We start from the raw sequence: 20,000 nt of genomic DNA, 5'->3' as shown, positions 1-20,000 counted from the left end.
TCATCTTCGGCGGTGCGACAAATTGATCATGTTTCTCCCTCTGGAGCAAGGGACCCATCTATAGATTGCAATCATTTTTTTTTCATTATTATAACAGTCCATCTCATCCGTGACCCGCTCCATAAGCCTCTATGCGCTATCCATCACCATTCCTTCTCATCTTATGCTTGGGCTGATGGGCCCTCGCAAACAGCACCGGATGGACGAGGGCTGGACTGGCCATAGGGCATACATGGCATTTGCCTGGTGGACTGGTGATGATGGTGATGGTCTTCCCCTTTAGGTAATGGTATCCGTGTCTGTCCTCATGCCTCTGCAGAAAACCTCTCTGAGTCAGATTTAAATATTAACCCATTGACACCTAAAGCATCTGCAATAAAAGGCTGCTGAATGCCTACACCCTTCTTAAGAAAAGTTGCCATCAGCCTATGAAAAACTAAAAATCTTAGCCTCTGAAGCACATAAAACACGCAATAAGTTGCATTTTGCATTTCATTAAAATGTGTTCACTCAGCTCTAACATACCAAGATTTTTAAGAAAATTGTCTCAAATCTCATGAGCCTGAATGTTGCGTCATGCAGCTCCAGGAGCCAGGGCCAATGTTGCGTAACGCAACATTCTAGCATTAATGAGTTAATTTTGGCTGCTGAGGTCAAAGTAGCTGATATTAAATGACTAAAAATGCTGTTACAGGCTTCTTTGTCCCTCTCAATGCCTCAAGGCGGACTGCTCTTGACAGAAAATGCCCGGTCTAGTTTTTCATCCCATTCCAGCAGTGGCACCTGCAGAGGCACGTCAGATAAAAGTGCATTACTGCTTTGCATTGAGAGGGGGCGAGAGGAGGGAGGTGATGGCTATCCTGTCTCCTGCAGAAGATTCAATGTTGTTTTTGCCATAGACCAGTTCAATGAGTTTTGCTTTTTTCCATAAACAATTCAATGTGTTTTTGTCATACAGTAGATGAGCTGTGGTCAATGGTGTATTGAGGCGATTGAATGGACTGCAGCTGTAAAGGATTATATTTTCAATTGATAATAGTAATCATGCCACAGAATCCTCCCCAATGTCTTTTCTTTATATACTATATATGTATATACTATCTATTTTTGGTGTCATAATTACAGTATTCATAGTTACAATACATTACATTACTTTTAGCTGACGCTTATATCCAAAGCAACTAAAATATTAAAGGGTATTGTTTACGTTCGCTGGAGCAGTGTGGGGATAGTTGCCCTGCTCAAGGGCACCTCAGACATGAAGGGAGGAAGGGATTGGTAAGGGTGGGGATTGAACCTGAACCCTGTGATCTACAGTGCAACTCCCCAAACATTACACCACGGCTGCCCCACACGACGGAAGGCTATAAGTAACATGTTCCAAATTGCATACAATCGTATTTGACTCTGCCATACATACTTCCTGCAGTTTGCATGTTAGGACAGCGTCAACTGTTAAAATAAAATATTCAATTAGAAATTTCATATAATTGGCCCTGCCGTGGCTCACCCGCTAGGTCACTGCACTGCTACACCGGCGACCCAGGTTTGATTCCTGCCGTAGTCCTTTGCCGATCCTTCCCTATCTCTTTCTCCCTCCATTCATTTCCTATCACTCTGTCATTCTATCATGAACAAGGTCAGAAAAGACTAAAAAAGAAATGTATATAATTAAGTTCATTACCTCCCGATACGACAGTCTCGATCATGGTGCTGTTGATGAAGGCGCGCTTTATGGTATGAGTCTTCACGTCGGCCCAGTAGATGCGCTCCTCCACTGAGTCAAAGTCCACCACCGTCACGTCATCTATGTCGGGCACGGTCAGCGCCGTGATTATGTTGAAGTACGGGTTCTCGATGTCCACGCCTCGGATCTCAGATCGCCGAGCGTATAGCAGGAACCTCTTCATGGCTGTCAGGTACGAAAAGCGGTGAGGAGAACAGGTGATTCATTTTCATTTTTTATTACGTTTTCGGTCACATTGGTTTGTCTGTTTGTTTGTTTGTTCGTCTGTCAACAGGATAAGTCAAAAAGCTATGAACGGATTTGGAGTTGTTGGAAATGCCCAAAGGAAAAGGTGATTAAAAAGAAGGCAGAAAGACTTTTTAAAAAAATAGGGTCTAGCATAGAAAGAAAGACTTGGTGTAACATAGTCAAATGCTCTATCAAACAGTTTCCTTGGCAGAGGTCTGATCTCTCTGAGTGCATTTCTATTCTATTTTTTGCTTCTTTGGTTTCCATTTCAGATTCACATGTTCAGTTGTCATGTCATATGGCGTTAAGCCCGCGGGACGCTTGCTGTAGGTTGTGAATTACGTGCGTCACCGCGAGCAACTGACTGCACATGCTTGCTTTGAAAGCAGTTGACCAAGACGCAAAATACTGGCGTTATCATCCAGGGGGCAGAGAGCACGCAGCATTACAATGCGGAAATTGGGAACACGGACAGCAAGGAAGACAAAAAAAACAAAAAGAGGGGCTCCCTGGGCAAGGAAGCAATACTGCTTCTGCTCCTATATTTGCACGCTCCTTTTTCAAAGTGCAATGAGGAAGTATGATCGCAAATGTTTGTTATTTCGGACAAACTCAATGAGACGCTCTTAAAAGTTGCTGCCATTGTCTTTTCATCAGAAGCACACGGGTGGAACTGTGTAGTGTTTCCCACAATCGGCCCCAGCGAGTTTGAATATATCGCACCTGACGCACACATTTGGCTGCCGTGTCAAACGTGTGCAAAATTGACATTAAATACGCATGTTAACGTGCTCATGAATGAATCGTGCACGTGTGCGCGTATCCTACAGCAAGCATGCCGAGAGCCTTATAGTAGAAGTAGCGAGAGGTCATGGTATTTTATAGTAGAGTAGAGTAGAGTAACTTTATTGATCCCCAGGGGGAAATTCAGGTATCCAGTAGCTTACATAAATACACAAATACACAAAAGCCCACATGGACATATTTCAAGACAAAAATAAACACAGGAATAGTCATCAGGGTGGGGAAAATAAAATAAAAAATAGAGATAAATGTAGAAAAGGTAATTGTGCAAAAAGACATTCTGTGAGTTGGGATAGACCAAAGCAGAAAAAAACATACTCTGTCAGTTAAGGTAGACAACAAGTGTTGATGGATACATCTATGATATAGTATAGTATGTAGAAGTAGGCAGTGTACAGAGTATGATGGGGTTGAACATTCTTACAATGTCACAGTAAAGTACAGGTAAGTGTTTTAGGCAAGCACACACACACACACACCACACACACACACACACACACACACACACACACACACACACACACACACACACACACACACACACACACACACACACACACACACACACACACACACACACACACACACACACACACACACACACACACAAAGAGGTTCCCCAGTAACTGGGCCAGCTCCGACAGATCACAGTCTTTGCTTGTGGTAAGCAGGAAAAACAAGTATGTCCAGTGGTCAAGGGTCAAAAGTTCCTTAGTGCAGTTATTGGACAGCACACGCACACACACACACACACACACACACACACACACACACACACACACACACACACACACACACACACACACACACACACACACACACACACACACACACACACACACACACACACACACCAAGAGGTTTCCCGGGCTGGGCCAGCTCTGGCATCTCAGGCAGTCCAGTCCCCTATGATGATGTTCTTCTTAGTGTCCTTCTGTGTGTTGTTAAACAGCTGAATTGCCCATGGGACAAAGGACTTCCTTAGTCTGTCAGTCCTGCAGGTGAAAGCACGGAGTCTGTGGCTGAACAGACTCAGTTGGTTAGTGAAGGTGGCGTTAAGGGGGTGATGCTGATTGTCCATAATAGAGTCTAGTCTGCTCAGTGTTCTGCTCTCGGTTATTGAGGTGAGTGTCTCCAGTTCCATGCCCACCACTGATCCCGCCTTCCTCACCAGTCTGTCAAGGCGTCCAGCATCTCTCTTCCTGATGCTTCCTCCCCAGCACGTCGCAGCAAAGAAGAGCACGCTGGCCATGACAGACTGGTAGAACATAAGCAGAAGTCGGCTGCAGACATTGAAGGACCTCAGCCTTCTGAGGAAATAGAGCCTGCTTTGGCCTTTCCTGTAGAGTGCATCTGAGTTTGTGGACCAGTCCAGTTTATTGTCGAGGTGCACTCCTAGGTACTTGTAAGTGCTGACAGTCTCCACTTTCTCTCCCCCAATAGAGACAGGCACCAAGGGTGGGATGGAGCGCCTGAAATCAACTACCATTTCCTTGGTTTTGGTGGTGTTCAGGTGCAGCTGATTGTTTTGACACCATCCCACAAAGTCGTCAACCAGTCCCCTGTACTCCTCCTCCTGACCATCTCTGATACACCCCACAATTGCAGTGTCGTCTGAGAACTTCTGCATGTGGCATGTCGTAGAGTTGTAGCTGAAGTCTGTCGTATACAGAGTGAACAGTACGGGGGAAAGCACCGTTCCGTTATTTTATAGTAGACATATCTTTCCATGTAATCCCAAAGGAACAAAAAGTTAAAGTGACACTGTGTGAGACTTTTAGTTGTTTATTTCCAGCATTCATGCTGCCCATTCACTAATGTTACCTTTTTCATGAATACTTACCACCAGCATCAAATTCTAAGTATTCATTATGACTGGAAAAATTGCACTTTTAATACATGAAAAGGGGGATCTTCTCCATGGTCCGCCATTTTGAATTTCCAAAAATAGCAATTTTTAGCTGCAAAAATGACTGTACTTGGACCATACTAGAAAATATTTGTTTATTACTTAGAAAACTTTCATGTAAAGATCAAATTTGGCAATAGGCAGTCCAGTTTCAATGAGCAGCATAGTTGCAGTACCTTTTTTGACCATTTCCTGCACAGTGTCCCTTTAAGATATACCAAAAGCGGTTTTGAAAAAAAAAAACGATCAAAATAATTACCCTCTTTGTCCTTTTTAATGATGTCTGCGCTTGAAAGACATCATCCAAGAGCAGACATCATTAAAGAGGACACTTGCTCATGGAGGAATCTGACAGATGAACAAGGTCAGGCATTGAGTCCATCACTCAGTCTCCATCTTTGCCTCCATAAATTATTCAATCAGTCAAATCATTGGCACCACTTCATTTCTCTCATGCTACGCTTCTCTCACTTCTTAAAGTGTCTCTTTGGCCTACTGTCGGATCAAAACTATCAAAATTACATAAAATGTGAAAACATACTGTACTTGAATGACATACTGTATGAGAAACATTTCTTCACTCTCCCCATTTCAACTTTTCTCTGAAACATATAACACATCCCAAACATATTCCACCAGTTCAGAAACCAATATGTTTGCCTGTCAGATGAACAGCTGGTTGGGTGAGTGATCGCACGCCTTCACAAAGACATCAGAGGAGGAGGGAAGAAGATGAGAATGCCCCCCAGTCTGACCCCCAGGTCCCACTGGATCTTCTTAAGCGTGTTATCTGCCGAGTTCATTTGAGGAAGCTCTGCTCTTCAAATGGGGATCTAGCGGCTCAGAGTCTAATACGCGTCTAAATAAGTAATAGAGCTAAGCCGTCGCTGTGCTGCCATTCTCTTCAGGCTACAGATGTAACGATTCTCCTTGTCTCACAGCCAATACGTACAAGCCCCCCCTCTCATTCTAATTTCAAAACCTACAGATAACAAGAGCTGATGTAAGTAGTTAATAAAACCCTATTTCAGCCTTTTTTACAAGATGGAATAAGCATTAAAATGGTCTGATAGGAGAGTGTAAAGTGACAGCATGTCATAAAAGACTCATTTCAGCTAAAATGGCACAAGGCCTCCTGACAAAAAAGGCTTTAAGGTCACCTTCATGTTAGTGTAAGGAGAACACCATGAAACAAAAATTGTCACTGATTTTGTTGAAAAAAAAAAAATTAAGTGAACACGTACTGGTATTGATATCTCTAGCCCGGGTATAATTGCCTGCCTCTCCTCTTGTCAAAATAGCACTAAACAATAACAATAGCATCACAAAAAGGGGCCAGTTTTTCACTACCCATACTGTATTTACCATACATTTTTATTCACTCCCTCAAATCTTCTTCACTATTCTCCCTTCTTTGACCTGTTTGAAAACCAAGTTGTTTTAGTTACCAAATGTACTTTCTTACCCCTTTAGCACAGAGTCTGTTATAACCTTACTATCACCAAAATTGCAAGGGCAGTCGTAATCTGTTACGCAAGGCTCTCTGTAAAGCAATGTTGTATGTGAATGTGAATGGGCCCGCCGGCGACCCCATCTGCAGCAAGAGGCTAAGCGCGCGCTCTCTCTCTCTCTCTCTCTCTCTCTCTCTCTCTCTCTCTCTCTCTCTCTCTCTCTCTCTCTCTCTCTCTCTCTCTCTCTCTCTCTCTCTTTCTCTCTCTCTCTCCCTCCCTCCCTCCCTTCATACTCACATAGGCAGGTCTTGTTGTCTGCGGAGAGCTTCATGAGGTGGGGGCAGAAGCAGGCAGCAGTCCGGTTGGAGTTGAGCAGACACAGGTGGGAGCAGGGACCCCTGCCACTGTTGGCCTCACAGGGGTTGGATGCTGCAGAGGACAGCAGAGTAGAGGACATAACTTTACTTGAATCGGACACACATGCACGTACCCAGGCATACATGCAAGCACGCACGCAAGCATGCACGCACACGCGCGCGCACGCACAAACACACACACACACACACACACACACACACACACACACACACACACACACACACACACACACACACACACACACACACACACACACACACACACACACACACACACACACACACCAGACATCTTAAAATTACATCTAACCAAAGAACACTTTGGGTCATTTCACGTGAAATCAGACACTTTGGGACCCGACCGACCCGGATTTCAATCATACTTGGTGTGCCTTTTTAGTAGCAAGGTAGCACCCCAGAACTGCATTGGTTTGAATCTGACGCTAATATTAAGGGAGAAACAGACTAGGAAAGGTTCACATGTGAGGGTAGGACACTATACATTCAGCCTTGAATATATCAGTCAGTGTTAGTCACAAAAAGATGCCTGTGGTGTTATTTGAAAGCTCTTTTCTGGCTCTACATATTACACAATCAGCTTGGAATACAACAACTCTCAGAATATGAATTATGATAAATTGAAAAATTAAAAATTGAATATCTGAAAAAACTATATTTTAAAATGGCCAGTTCCTTGTCCAAACGTAGCCGGCAATGTCATTGGCAACACCTCAAATGCTGGTGTTCGGTTCTTTATTCATTTCAGAGAGAATTTGACTCACAAATATGGCATCATACAGACCACTTACTAATAATATGGTAATACCATAGTAGCATCACATGACAAAACAAAAACAAAACAAAAATGGTCAGTTTCCATGGTCCCAGGTTTCAGAAACTAAGGCAGATGTCCATTTATACACACCAAATGATGATATGTGAATGTTTGAACATTCCTTCTCTGTGTACCTGTGTCATCTTCCCTTTACCGTATTTTAAAGAGATAATCAATGGCTACACTCTCATTTTATACTCTACCAGTGCATTTGAAGCAGCAGCTGTGTCTTTTGTAGATAATGTATAAGTACGTCCCGTTGAAAATAGGTTCCACTACCAGAAGCACATCCTGATGATCCATGACAAGTCTTTCTGGTCTGAAGGTAAAAGTGAAGGATGGAGATGGTCCATGAGGATGCAGGAAGTTCAGTTTCACCTCTCCAGTGCTCGGCATACATTCCTCAACACATGCTAGCCACCAGTTGCCATCATATACAGCTACAACAAACCCTTTGATGCTTGAAAATGTAACACATTCCTTTACTGAGCTCACTCTTTCAACTCTGCCTTCTCTGAATGCTGAAAATGGCCTAACTTCCACTGTGTCCATTGACAATGGGCAGAAGCGGTGTAGTTTTTGAGTACCTGGAATAGTTCTTGCAGATTCCAACCTTTTCAACAGGTTCTCAGCTTCATGATGGTACATCTCTGTTGTGGCAAACTGGCAATGGATGTTCTTGAGAGAGATGCACCATCATGAAGCTGAGAACCTGTTGAAGAGGTTTGAATCTGCAAGAACTATTCCAGGTACTCAAAAACTACACAGCTTCTGCCCATTGTCAATGGACATTAGGCCATTTTCCGCATTCAGAGAAGTTGTGTGAAGAGAAGAGTGAGCTCAGTAAAGGAATGTGTTACATTTTCAAGCATCAAAGGGTATGTTGTAGCTGTATATGATGGCAACTGGTGGCTATCATGTGTTGAGGAATGTATGCTGAGCACTGGAGAGGTGAAACTGAACTTCCTGCATCCTCATGGACCATCTCCATCCTTCACTTTTCCCTTCAGACCAGATAGACTTGTCATGGATCATCAGGATGTGCTTCTGGTAGTGGAACCTAACTGCAACGGGACGTACTTATACATTATCTACAAAAGACACAGCTGCTGCTTCAAATGCACTGGTAGAGTACAAAACGAGAGTGTAGCCATTGATTTTCTCTTTAAAGTACGGTAAAGGGAAGATGACACAGAGAAGGAATGTTCAAACATTCACATATCATCATTTGGTGTGTATAAATGGACATCTGCCTTAGTTTCTGAAACCTAGGACCATGGAAACTGACCATTTTTGTTTTGTTTTTGTTTTGTCATGTGATGCTACTATGGTATTACCATATTATTAGTAAGTGGTCTGTATGATGCCATATTTGTGAGTCAAATTCTCTCTGAAATGAATAAAGAACCGAACACCAGCATTTGAGGTGTTGCTAATGACATTGCCGGCTACGTTTGGACAAGGAACTGGCCATTTTAAAATATATATTTTTTAGATATTCAATTTTTAATTTTTCAATTTATCATAATTCATATTCTGAGAGTTGTTGTATTCCAAGCTGATTGTGTAATATGTAGAGCCAGAAAACAGCTTTCAAACAATACCACATGCATCTTTTTGTGACTAACACTGACTGATATATTCAAGGCTGAATGTATAGTGTCCTACCCTAAAATGTGAACCTTTCCTAGTCTGTTTCTCCCTTAATATTAGTGTCAGATTCAAACCAATGCAGTTCTGGGGTGCTACCTTGCTACTAAAAAGGCAAACCAAGTATGATTGAAATCCGGATCGGTCGGGTCCCAAAGTGTCTGATTTCACATGAAATGATCCCTTTTGCAATACTAAATAGAACGCAGAAGTCCTCTGACCTACATCTTCATTGCTCATACTGTACACACACACATACACAGATACACAAATAGGCCTATCTAACCTAATACACAAAGACGTGAGTCATGTTCGCCAAATCCCATTATTACAAATGTATCCAATGAATGAGGAAATGTGCTCCCATTGTGCAGCTATTGTATCACTAAATAACAATTACATGTCAGGTTATTATAATGTTCCTATAGACGTGATACCTCCTCCACAGTGAATGCAGAGGAAATTAGTTTTCACACAAGCGGGCAGCATGATCACTCTGCTGCATGTCGCTATATTAGAACAATCAGCACCATGCACACTGCTGGTTCTCAGTGGGATTCTGAATGCAATGGGCTGTTTGGAAACAGCAAGCAATGTTTAGTCCTTGTTTTTCACCCCTCTCCCACTTCCATACAAGCCTCCCAAGGACAGCAGACAGTGTTATTTTCTGCAGTTTATAGAAAAAGACAACTTGAGAACATCAACAATCCCCGGGTGAACTGGGGGATTATATCAAAACATTTGAGTTCTAGACAAGTTCAGAGGGTTTTCTTCTTCATCTTCTTCTTCTTCTTCTTCTTCTTCTTCTTCTTCTTCTTCTTCTTCTTCTTCATCATCATCTTCCTCTTCTTCTTTTGTTTCTCCTTTCTATCTTCTTCTTCTTCGTCTTGATTTCACCAATATCAGTTCCAATCCCCTTCTGAAACAGCTCTGCATAAACAGTTGTGATGTGTCTCTCCGCAGGTCCTCTGAGCAGCCATTTTAAAACAAACAGCAGGGATGGCGAGTATGCAGGTAAAGGAAATTAAACGAGACTGAAACATGGAGCACACAATGCAAACAGAGAGAAGAGAGTTTTGCCAGAAGGAACAAAGGCACAGAGACGAGATAAAAGAAATATGAATGCTCAAGTACTAAAGCCAATGTTGAAACACCACAAGTTCAAAAGAGACACGGCACTCCCATCAGACAAGGCTGTTGGTCTACAAAACATCTCTAAGACCCAGATGGCGTAATATTAGACTTACCAGGCACACGGCTAGAAATTGTGGGCGCTGTGAGAGAAATTGTTGGACACAATTCCTTTGAGGGTTCGTGAGAAGTGCTAGAGGCCCTTGAAGCATAGTAACATCCAATAGGCCTCCTTCTTAATTGTGGAGACAGGGTGATACAATATCCACCAACATTTCTAGACAGCGCTATTTGTTGCTGTTCTAATGTGTAGGATCTCTGGTACAACCTTGAAAGACACCTCAACCACATTATGCCAGACAAATGCTCCACATGTTTCTATTCAAATCATCATTGCCAATCGCCTACAGTGTAGGGAGGCCAGGATGGTCATCTTTATGGAATTCGCAAAAATCAACCTTGTGTTAATATCCACAGTACAGAACCTGGAGAGTAGACTATGCAACCCATGTATACTGTATCCATGAATTCATGCAATGCAGTCTCTCCTTTGCATAGAAACGAATAACCATATCTGCCAGCATGCCAATGAGTGGTAATAACAATATGAGTGAGTGGTCTTGTAATTCGACACCCCTCGATTTCTGGAATAGGCTCATTTTGCATCTCCCCTTAAATTACAGTAAATGATTGATCTTTACTTTTCTTCTGTTCTTCCAGCCATTTCGGCAATGCAAATTTTACCTTCAAGCCAGCACTCAGTATAAATGAATTTTATGGAAACAGCTAGCTGGTGGGTCCTTAAGATACAGTGTGACTAGCATGTTTAAGCATAGCAATGTTTATGTCGTCATGGAGTCAATCTATGTTTGACTTGGCAGTGGCTTGACAAATTTAAAAGCATTTGTCTCAATGTGTCAGTGTTAACATAGTTTAATGCACTCTGGCTTTGTAGGGCCGAGTGCTGATCAGTCATGTAGGGAGTGTGTGTGTCTTCATCGGTCACATGGAGTGTGTGTTGTTGAGAGGGGTCATGGCGACAGAGGTGCCTGCCGCAGCAATGAAGACGATGCCCAGCCAGGCCGTGCTAGCTTTTAGCTCATTCCTCATTACTTCAACAAAAACCTTTTAACGCGATTAACAGTGCAATTACACACGCCGGCTAAAATGTGCCAGAATAAATCTGATTTTTTTTTCTTTCTTCCCCCTCTACAAAAAATGTGCCAGGGAAAAAAAAACACGCTTCTCCAGCAGCTAATATTTCTGTGTTGTGTGAGTGTGTGTGTGTGTGTGTGTGTGTGTGTGTGTGTGTGTGTGTGTGTGTGTGTGTGTGTGTGTGTGTGTGTGTGTGTGTGTGTGTGTGTGTGTGTGTGTGTGTGTGTGTGTGTGTGTGTGCGAGCGCATGTGCATGCGTGCGTGCGAGCGTGCGAGCGTGCCTGCGTGCGTGTGTACAGTAAGTGTGTGTATGGAGAGAATAGATAGTGCTTGCATCTCCACGACAGGGCCTGCTTATTTATTGGGCATTTTGGCCATTTATCTCCGTGCTGAGCTAGCGAAGGTAAACTGATTCCATTAAGGCAATTAGTGGCTATTTACATGAAACAGAGCTGAGACACGAGAGAGGTGCCAGAGGTGCCCACTTTGGGTTTTTCCTCATCGAATCTCCATAGATAATTTAAAACACACACTCCATTTCAGCATTCATTGATTTTTTTGTTCTCACTACAGTAAAAAAAAGAGCGAAAATAAAATACACACCAAGATTTATTCTCCATGCTAGCGCAGTAATATTTGTCTTGAGGTATGAGCGTTGGTCAAAGCATTTTGCATGGCTGAGAATATCAAGGGCTTCTCAATGGGGGCTTTTCAATAACAGTTTCCGGTTTCCTGAAAACCGGAAGGATTTTGTAGACAGATTCTTTTGTCGACAGGTTTAGAACATTAAATGCAGGGCAGGACACAGAAGACAGGGTAGCAGCAAGTGACAGACACGTACTGTACATGTAGCGAAGTTCAACACTCAATCAATTTGCTATTGGCTCGTGTCTAGCCTACACTGACAATAAAAACATATACTTGCTAGTTATTCAACTGTGCTTCTACAGGTTGAGTGAACTCAGTTCAGACGCTCCTGTTCTGTTGCTCATTTCAGATGTCATGTTTAAAACACTGGCTACCCCTTACAGTATATCACGAAAGTGAATACACCCCTCACAGTTTTGCAGAATTTTGAGTATATCTTTTCATAGGAAAGCATTACAGAAATTTCACTTTGACACAATGATTAGTGACCTTTTAACAACATATTTAACCGCTTAAATTTCTTGTTCACTCAGAAAAAAACAAAATACAGCCATTAATGTTTGAACATGTACTCACAAAAGTGAGTACACCCCAGATTAAAATCCGGTAGAGAAGGGGCTATGTTGGCTCAAATCGTCTCAAAATGAAACGAAATGAAAAGGGATGACAAGGGAGGTCATCAGTGTGCGTTTCAACCTTTCTTTGCGTTGAACTTTTAAATTTTGAGTCTGCATCTGGCTTAAATAGATTGGTGTGAGATTTTGTAATGCAATCCTATGGAGAATATCATGATCTGCTTCAGTAGTCACAGTGCATGTTGACATGCATGTTTCTTTTAGGTGTATTTCAGATTGCCAATGTTGACAGCATTCATGCATCCCCAAACCATGTCAGTCCCACTACCATGCTTGGCTTATGAGAGGATACACCTTTTTTGTAAAACTCACTTGTTTACCACCACACATGCTTGACACCATCTAAAGCAAATTTGTTTATCTTGGTCTCTTCAGATCACACGACATGGTTCCAGTGATCCATATCCTTGGTCTGTTCATCTCTCTTGAGACCAAGATAAACAAATTTGCTTTAGATGGTGTCAAGCATGTGTGGTGGTAAACAGGTGAGTTTTACAAAAAAGGTGTATCCTCTCATAAGCCAAGCATGGTAGTGGGACTGACATGGTTTGGGGATGCATGAATGCTGTCAACATTGGCAATCTGAAATACACCTAAAAGAAACATGCATGTCAACATGCACTGTGACTACTGAAGCAGATCATGATATTCTCCATAGGATTGCATTCAAATCTCACACCAATCTATTTAAGCCAAATGCAGACTCAAAATGTAAAAGTTCAATGCAAAGAAAGGTTGAAACGCACACTGATGACCTCCTTTGTCATCCCTTTTCATTTCGAGACGATTCGAGCCAACATAGCCCCTTCTCTACCGGATTTTAATCTGGGGTGTACTCACTTTTGTGAGTACATGTTGAAACATTAATAACTGTATTTTGTTTTTTTCTGTGTGAACAAGAAATTTAAGCGGTTAAATATGTTGTTAAAAGGTCACTAATCATTGTGTCAAAGTGAAATTTCTGTAATGCGTTCCTATGAAAATATATACTCAAAAATCTGCAAAACTGAGAGGGGTGTATTCACTTTCGTGATATACTGTACATGCACCTCCAGACTGTCTTCTTTATTTTTTTTTATTTTTTTTAAAGCTTTTTTGTCTTTTTTTTTTTTACTTTACTCGATAGGACAGTGTGAGAGGCGGACAGGAAGCGAACAGGGAGAGAGACGGGGAGGGGTCGGCAAAGAACCCTGGCCGGGAATCCAACCCGGATCAGCTGCATGGCAGGGCCCTTTTTTATGGTTATGGTTATGGCTATGGTTACGTTTTTACAACTTAAATGGGACATGTGTTGATTGTTTAGGAAAAAGTGTGTATATGTATGGAACATGTGTCAACTGAACAGACGTGTTAACGCATGTGTACAACATGGCTTTGTTCTGTTGAAATGATGCTTTGTGTGAGTCTGTTTCAAAAAACAAGTTCAAGAAACACTGGAAAAACATATATTCCATGGGTATTCAACTGTGCTTCTACAGTACAGGTTCAGCGAACTCAGTTAAGTTCAGCCGTCATGTTTAAAAACACCGTCTACCCCTTACATGCACTTCCAGACTGTATTTTTACGGTCCCATGACTCCAACAGAACTGCACAAACATGCCTCGGAAGCACTGTATCACACCGAAGTGAACACGGAGCAAAAATAAACCTTTCTGCAATATTAATGTTGCCAGTGTGCAAAGTACATGTGTCCTCCTGGTTAAGCAGGCAGCTATTTCTGTGATCTGTTTTTGTCATGTTTCATGCAACCCTGGCACTCGGGGCCGCTGACAGCTTTGACTGGGCCCCGGGACAATAATCTCTGAATGGGCCCCCCTTCCTCCTAACCCTCCTAGCAAATATAGCGCATTCTCCCTCCCTCAAACCAACTTATTAAAACAGAATCATTAGTCGCAACTTCATGAGGAACCAGTTCTGGGGCCCCCTCATTCCTGGGCCCAGGACAAGATACCCGTTTGTCCCTCCCCGTCGGAGGGCCTGCTGGCGCTAATGCTCTCATACGTGAATAAGTTGCCTGCCTGCCTGCCTGCCTGCCTGCCTGCTGGTCTCCCCCAGGAGCAAAAACACAAAGAGTTATTCTATCACAGCTGGACGCTAAAGACACACACACACACACACACACACACACACACACACACACACACACACACACACACACACACACACACACACACACACACACACACACACACACACACACACACACACACACACACACACACACACACACACACAAATGGACAGACAGACAGTGACTGACACACACGGACGCACAAACACGCACGCACACACACGCACGCATGCACGCAATCACGAAATCACACACAAACACACACACACAAACACACGCGCACACACACACACACACACACACACACACACACACACACGCGCGCGCGCGCACACAGAAACACAAATACACGCACACGCACACACACACACACACACACACACACACACACACACACACACACACACACACACACACACACACACACACACACACACACACACACACGCCCACCCACCACCACCACCTCCATGCATAGTCCATGCATAGAAACAATTAGCAGTATTTTAACACCCATTATATTCAGCAAGCCAATGGTCACAAAAATACCCTATTTTTCAGCCTCATGGTCAAGCCACATGGTGCGAGATGATTATATGCTTTAATGTGAGTGTGCATGTGCATCTGAATAAAGACTGTATATCACTGCAATTATCCAGTGCACTGCCCACATACTTATCTCCAATAACATCTGTTAGGTCTGTTTTTTTTTCTTTACTTTTTTCTGCAAAACTATCAGGTAATTCATCACTTTTATCTTCCAATCTGTTTATGCAGCACTATTTTATTGTTAAATTAGGTGCAGAACTAGCATGAAGAAGCAATTAGTTTTGATGCAGGTGTTTTTCTTCACATCAGAGGCAAGGTGACGACCTAGACCTTATGCCAGCCAGCCTCATTCTCTAAAAGCCACAACACATGTATCCAGATTTTTTTACCACTACACTGATGGAGTCTTCCAACATCTCATAGGGCTACAGACTTAGAGAGTATGTATACGACCTAGACCTTATGCCAGCCAGCCTCATTCTCTAAAAGCCACAACACATGTATCCAGATGTTTTTACCACTACACTGATGGAGTCTTCCAACATCTCATAGGGCTACAGACTTAGAGAGTATGTATATGTGTCTTTTTATATCGTAGTAGTTTTTGTGGAAGTGTAATATTTCAATTTTGTGCTGTATGCACCTTCAGACAAGGCTTTTTTACAACTTCATTGTAGGCTACTATAGAAAAATCCTTTCTAACTCATCCACTCTATTCTAAAATTAATAATCGAATTGAAAATTAAAAATGAAAAAAAAAGATCTCCCGTCTGCACTGCGCTTACCTTGAGGCTGTCGGCTGGGGTGGAATATCTGCAGGTCAAAGGGCTGGGCGCTGGTCTTTTGGATCACCGTCACATTGGCGCCGGTCCACTTGTTGGCCCTGGTCAGCGTGTTGGTGCGCCAGTCCGTCCAGTACACGTTGCCCCCATACAGGCTCACGGCAAACGGGTGCGACAGGTACTCGTGTCCCCTCAGGATCTCAATGAGGCCGGTGCCATCGTAGAGGGCAGAGTAGATGGCATCAGAGCTGCAGTACGTGGCGAAAAGAATGAAAGAGCAGATGAATAAGTGAAACGGGAGGGCGGGTGCCTCTATTTCAACAGGACAGTGAAGACATTGGTAGGAAGTGAGTGGGGAGAGAGAGACAGGGAAGGGTCGGCAAAGGACCAGGGCCGGAATCGCACCCAGGTCAGCTGCATAGCGTTAGCGCCACGGCACGGCCAATAAACTTATTTTTAATAGTAATATTAACAACAGCAACGACATAAACAACAGCGACAGCAAAAACCACACATAAGCAGCAGCGACAACATCAACACAACATCGTCACCATCATCAATGAGAACGACAACAACAATAATTGTGCTATAATTTGCATTGCATCATTTATAAAAGAGGCAGCTGAAATGAGTGCTGAAGTTTGACGGAAAACACAATGTAATAGAGGTAAAAGTGAGGGAATAGGAAGATCCCGGAATGAAAAAGCTTTTCCATCAGCCCAAGGTATCCTTCGGCAGACTGGTTATATGTGTGAGAACAGGAGCGTAGTCTATACCTTTGCTTTCAGGCTTCCCTATGTCAGTCAGACAGGCCCATTATGACAGTGATGCTCTCAAAAGCAGGCTCGCACTCTAGCACGTTAATGGTGAAAAAGAAAAGCAGAAAAAATAAAACATTCTGAAAATGGCTGAGCGCCTGTGCATTAGCGAGCAAGATGAAGATATTGATTTCTGTTAATAACACAACTTTAGATCTGGAAGGGGAAAAAAGCCAACGGAAGAGAGAAGAAAGAGGAGTGAAGTAGAGGTAGAGAGAGAGAGAGAGAGAGAGAGAGAGAGAGAGAGAGAGAGAGAGAGAGAGAGAGAGAGAGAGAGAGAGAGAGAGAGAGAGAGATACAGAGAGAGACAGAGAGGGAGATAGATAAAGAGAGAGAGAGAGGAAAGCGAAAGTGTAAGGGAAAGGGAAAGGGATAGAGAGAGTGAGAGAGCAGCACTATCTGATTTCAGAATGCAGCGAACAAAATACAATGTCGGATCAATAATAATATTTCTTCTGCGCGAATGCTGTTCATCACCTTTGGCCTGGACACGGCGGGCATCCATTTATCTATCAATCAGTGTCAATACTCTGTCAGGAAGTTTCTCAGCAGCAGCTGCAACCCTCCCAGCCTCACTAACAAAAAGAAGGAAGGGTAAAAAAAAACATGGCCGACCTAACACTGTTTCCGCTTTTCATGGCAATAATAAAAGGCTTCGAAAACTGACCACACAATGAAATAACCAGCACTGCTGGAAACAAACAAACATGGTTGAACTAAAAGCTGTATCCCCTTTAGTGCAACAAAACCCACCACTCCAGCCAAATCATCATGGCTGAGGTGAAACCCATATCTTCCACTGCAAAACACACAACTGTGAACTGCCATAGCTTGAACCAGAATAAACAACAGCAAAACAAAGCACTTCTGCAGACCAGATATGGCTGAAAACACTACAATAGTATCCTCTTTTGTACAGCAAATTAGTATGTTAGTCATTGCACCCGCACCATCACCACCCTCACAAACAAACATCACTGACCCAACCTTTATTTTCTATTCTGTATATAGCCCGTGAGCCGAGAGCCCAAAAAGCGGGTTGTTGGTACCACTTTGGGGACAAATTCTCACTATATTTGTCTGAAAGCAATGTGTCTCTGGAGTAATTTGATGTATGATAGCAAGCTGGATCTCATAGCTTTATGGTTTTACAGCCTCTTTAGTAAATACACCATTTGAAGGAAAAAAATAAAATCGCCTAAATTAAAATTTCTCTTAAACCACTTCTGACTGTTATACTAGCCTTCTAGAGTGGTTTAAATACCATTATTAATTCAGATAAATATTTGAATTCATAGTTCCACCATCAAATTACCATTTTAATTAATATGTTGAAATAAAATATTATAATATGGCAATTTATGCTCCCGATCATATATAATTGTATCACTACTAATAATGGCAATAGCTTTCGGTATAGGTATGGCAAATTCTCACTATATTTTCCTGAAACCCATGTTTCTGGAGTTTAATGATATATGATAGCAAGTTGCATCTCATATCCTCTTGATTTCAGAGCCTTTCAAAGATAACCTGTCATTAAGGGGAAAAACGATTTTCTAAAAAGTTACTATTTTTTTAGTCGAACCACTAACAACAAGCCATAGAAGGTCCCAAGCGTCATCAATAATATTTCTAAGGTGGTCCTTGATGTTGACAGATATCCACTACACGAAAATTTGACATACCATAGCTGATAAGTTGTTGCCCATTTTCTAATAATTAAAAATGTCGGAGCCACATACTGTACATACATGGTGTCATAATCTATAGTGTTGTGAATTCATTTACATTTTTCACCAGTAAGTTAAACTAAGAATAAAGCCATATGGGCATAATTGGAATGTAATTTAGTGCAATACAATATAATACATTATATGATTAATGAAATTGAAATAAAATAAAAGAATAGTTAAAAGTAGTGAAAAATTGACTTCTGTCAGAACGCATAGAAGTAAAAGCATGCACCTAATTTCTAATATTAAAATATCATTGCATGGAAAAAGGTTCTTAAACAATGCATTAACATGTGATGTATTTCTTTTCTCTCTCAAAACAATTTGATTGAATGAACAAATCATAACAAATCTATATAGCCCACAGTTAACCTGACAAAATTCTTAAATATGATTTAATCTCAGATACATTGGCAAGATTACAAATGATAATCCAATACTGTGTAACTAGTACAACCGGACCGAAATCCTTTAGCCTATTTAATAACAGTAACAGTAATAATATCTGTATTTGTTCATTCAAGACATGGAGCTCAATGTTCTTAACTATTAGATTAACAGCAATGTTAGAAGAAAAATAATGAAATGAAGTAAAACATAAAAATAAATAATAGAATCAAATAAAAATAAAAAATAGAGCTGGAATAAAGAAGACAAAGGCATAGGGAATCGGGAGAAATAGATGACAAACCATTTCTACAGATCATCAAGAATGAAAACCCTTGAGGCATTATATGCAACTCCCTTTTTACACTACAGCAAAGCATATCCGTCTGAAAATGAACTGAAAACCACAGCATCACATAAAAGGCTAGTTCCTCACGCTTCTGCTTTATCATCTGGTGCATCGACGGGAGAGAGGCAGGAAATCTTCACTTGAAGGACAACACTGGAGCAGCACAGATGTAATTCTTTGTGTTTTTTATTCAAGTGCACACTCATGGACTCTGATAAAGATGGTCTAACCATCAAAACGTTAGTCATGTTGTGCACTTGAATAAAAAACACAAAGAATTACATCTGCGCTGCTCCGGTGTTGTCCTTCAAGTGAAGATTTCCACACCATCACATATGTGAATGTTTCCTGCTATCTACTTTACAGTAGGCCTACAGTACAAAAAGAAAATGATCCACTCCTGCAGAACATGACGAAAACCCTGCAGCATTTCCCCTTTCATACGGCAAAAAAGCACATTATACTGAACCTAAACCTCATACCTATAACAACCTACCTATCTTAATTACAAGTAGCAGCAAGGCACATGACAACAAAGCACACTTTTAGAACATTTTGTTTTTAGTTTTAACTCATGCACCATCCTTGCTATCACAAACAAACTTCGCCAAGCTAACCCTTCACTGAGCTAACCCATTTTCTACTCAGGGGTGCATTTCTTGAAAGCGTAGTTGTTAGCCAGTTAGCAACTTTGCACCCCAGTACAGCAACAAACAAACAACACTACTCCAGACTGC

General features: G+C 41.9%; 1 protein-coding gene across 1 annotated transcript in view; it reads right to left on the bottom strand.

Annotated features, from left to right (window-relative positions):
* The window catches only part of LOC134459383 (low-density lipoprotein receptor-related protein 1B-like), a 628,069-nt gene that overhangs the window by 351,505 nt on the left and 256,564 nt on the right, over positions 1 to 20,000 (bottom strand). Inside the window, exons 27-29 of the mRNA XM_063211727.1 lie at positions 15,977 to 16,221; positions 6,437 to 6,568; positions 1,685 to 1,912 (exon numbers count right to left, since the gene is read on the bottom strand). Of these exons, the coding sequence (XP_063067797.1) occupies positions 1,685 to 1,912; positions 6,437 to 6,568; positions 15,977 to 16,221 (605 nt within the window). The remainder of the gene's footprint in view (positions 1 to 1,684; positions 1,913 to 6,436; positions 6,569 to 15,976; positions 16,222 to 20,000) is intronic.

The sequence above is a fragment of the Engraulis encrasicolus genome, chromosome 12 (assembly GCF_034702125.1).
Source record: "Engraulis encrasicolus isolate BLACKSEA-1 chromosome 12, IST_EnEncr_1.0, whole genome shotgun sequence".
Lineage (NCBI taxonomy): Eukaryota > Metazoa > Chordata > Actinopteri > Clupeiformes > Engraulidae > Engraulis > Engraulis encrasicolus.
Note: the sequence above shows the minus strand (reverse complement) of the source record. Positions and strands in the feature narration are given on the sequence as shown.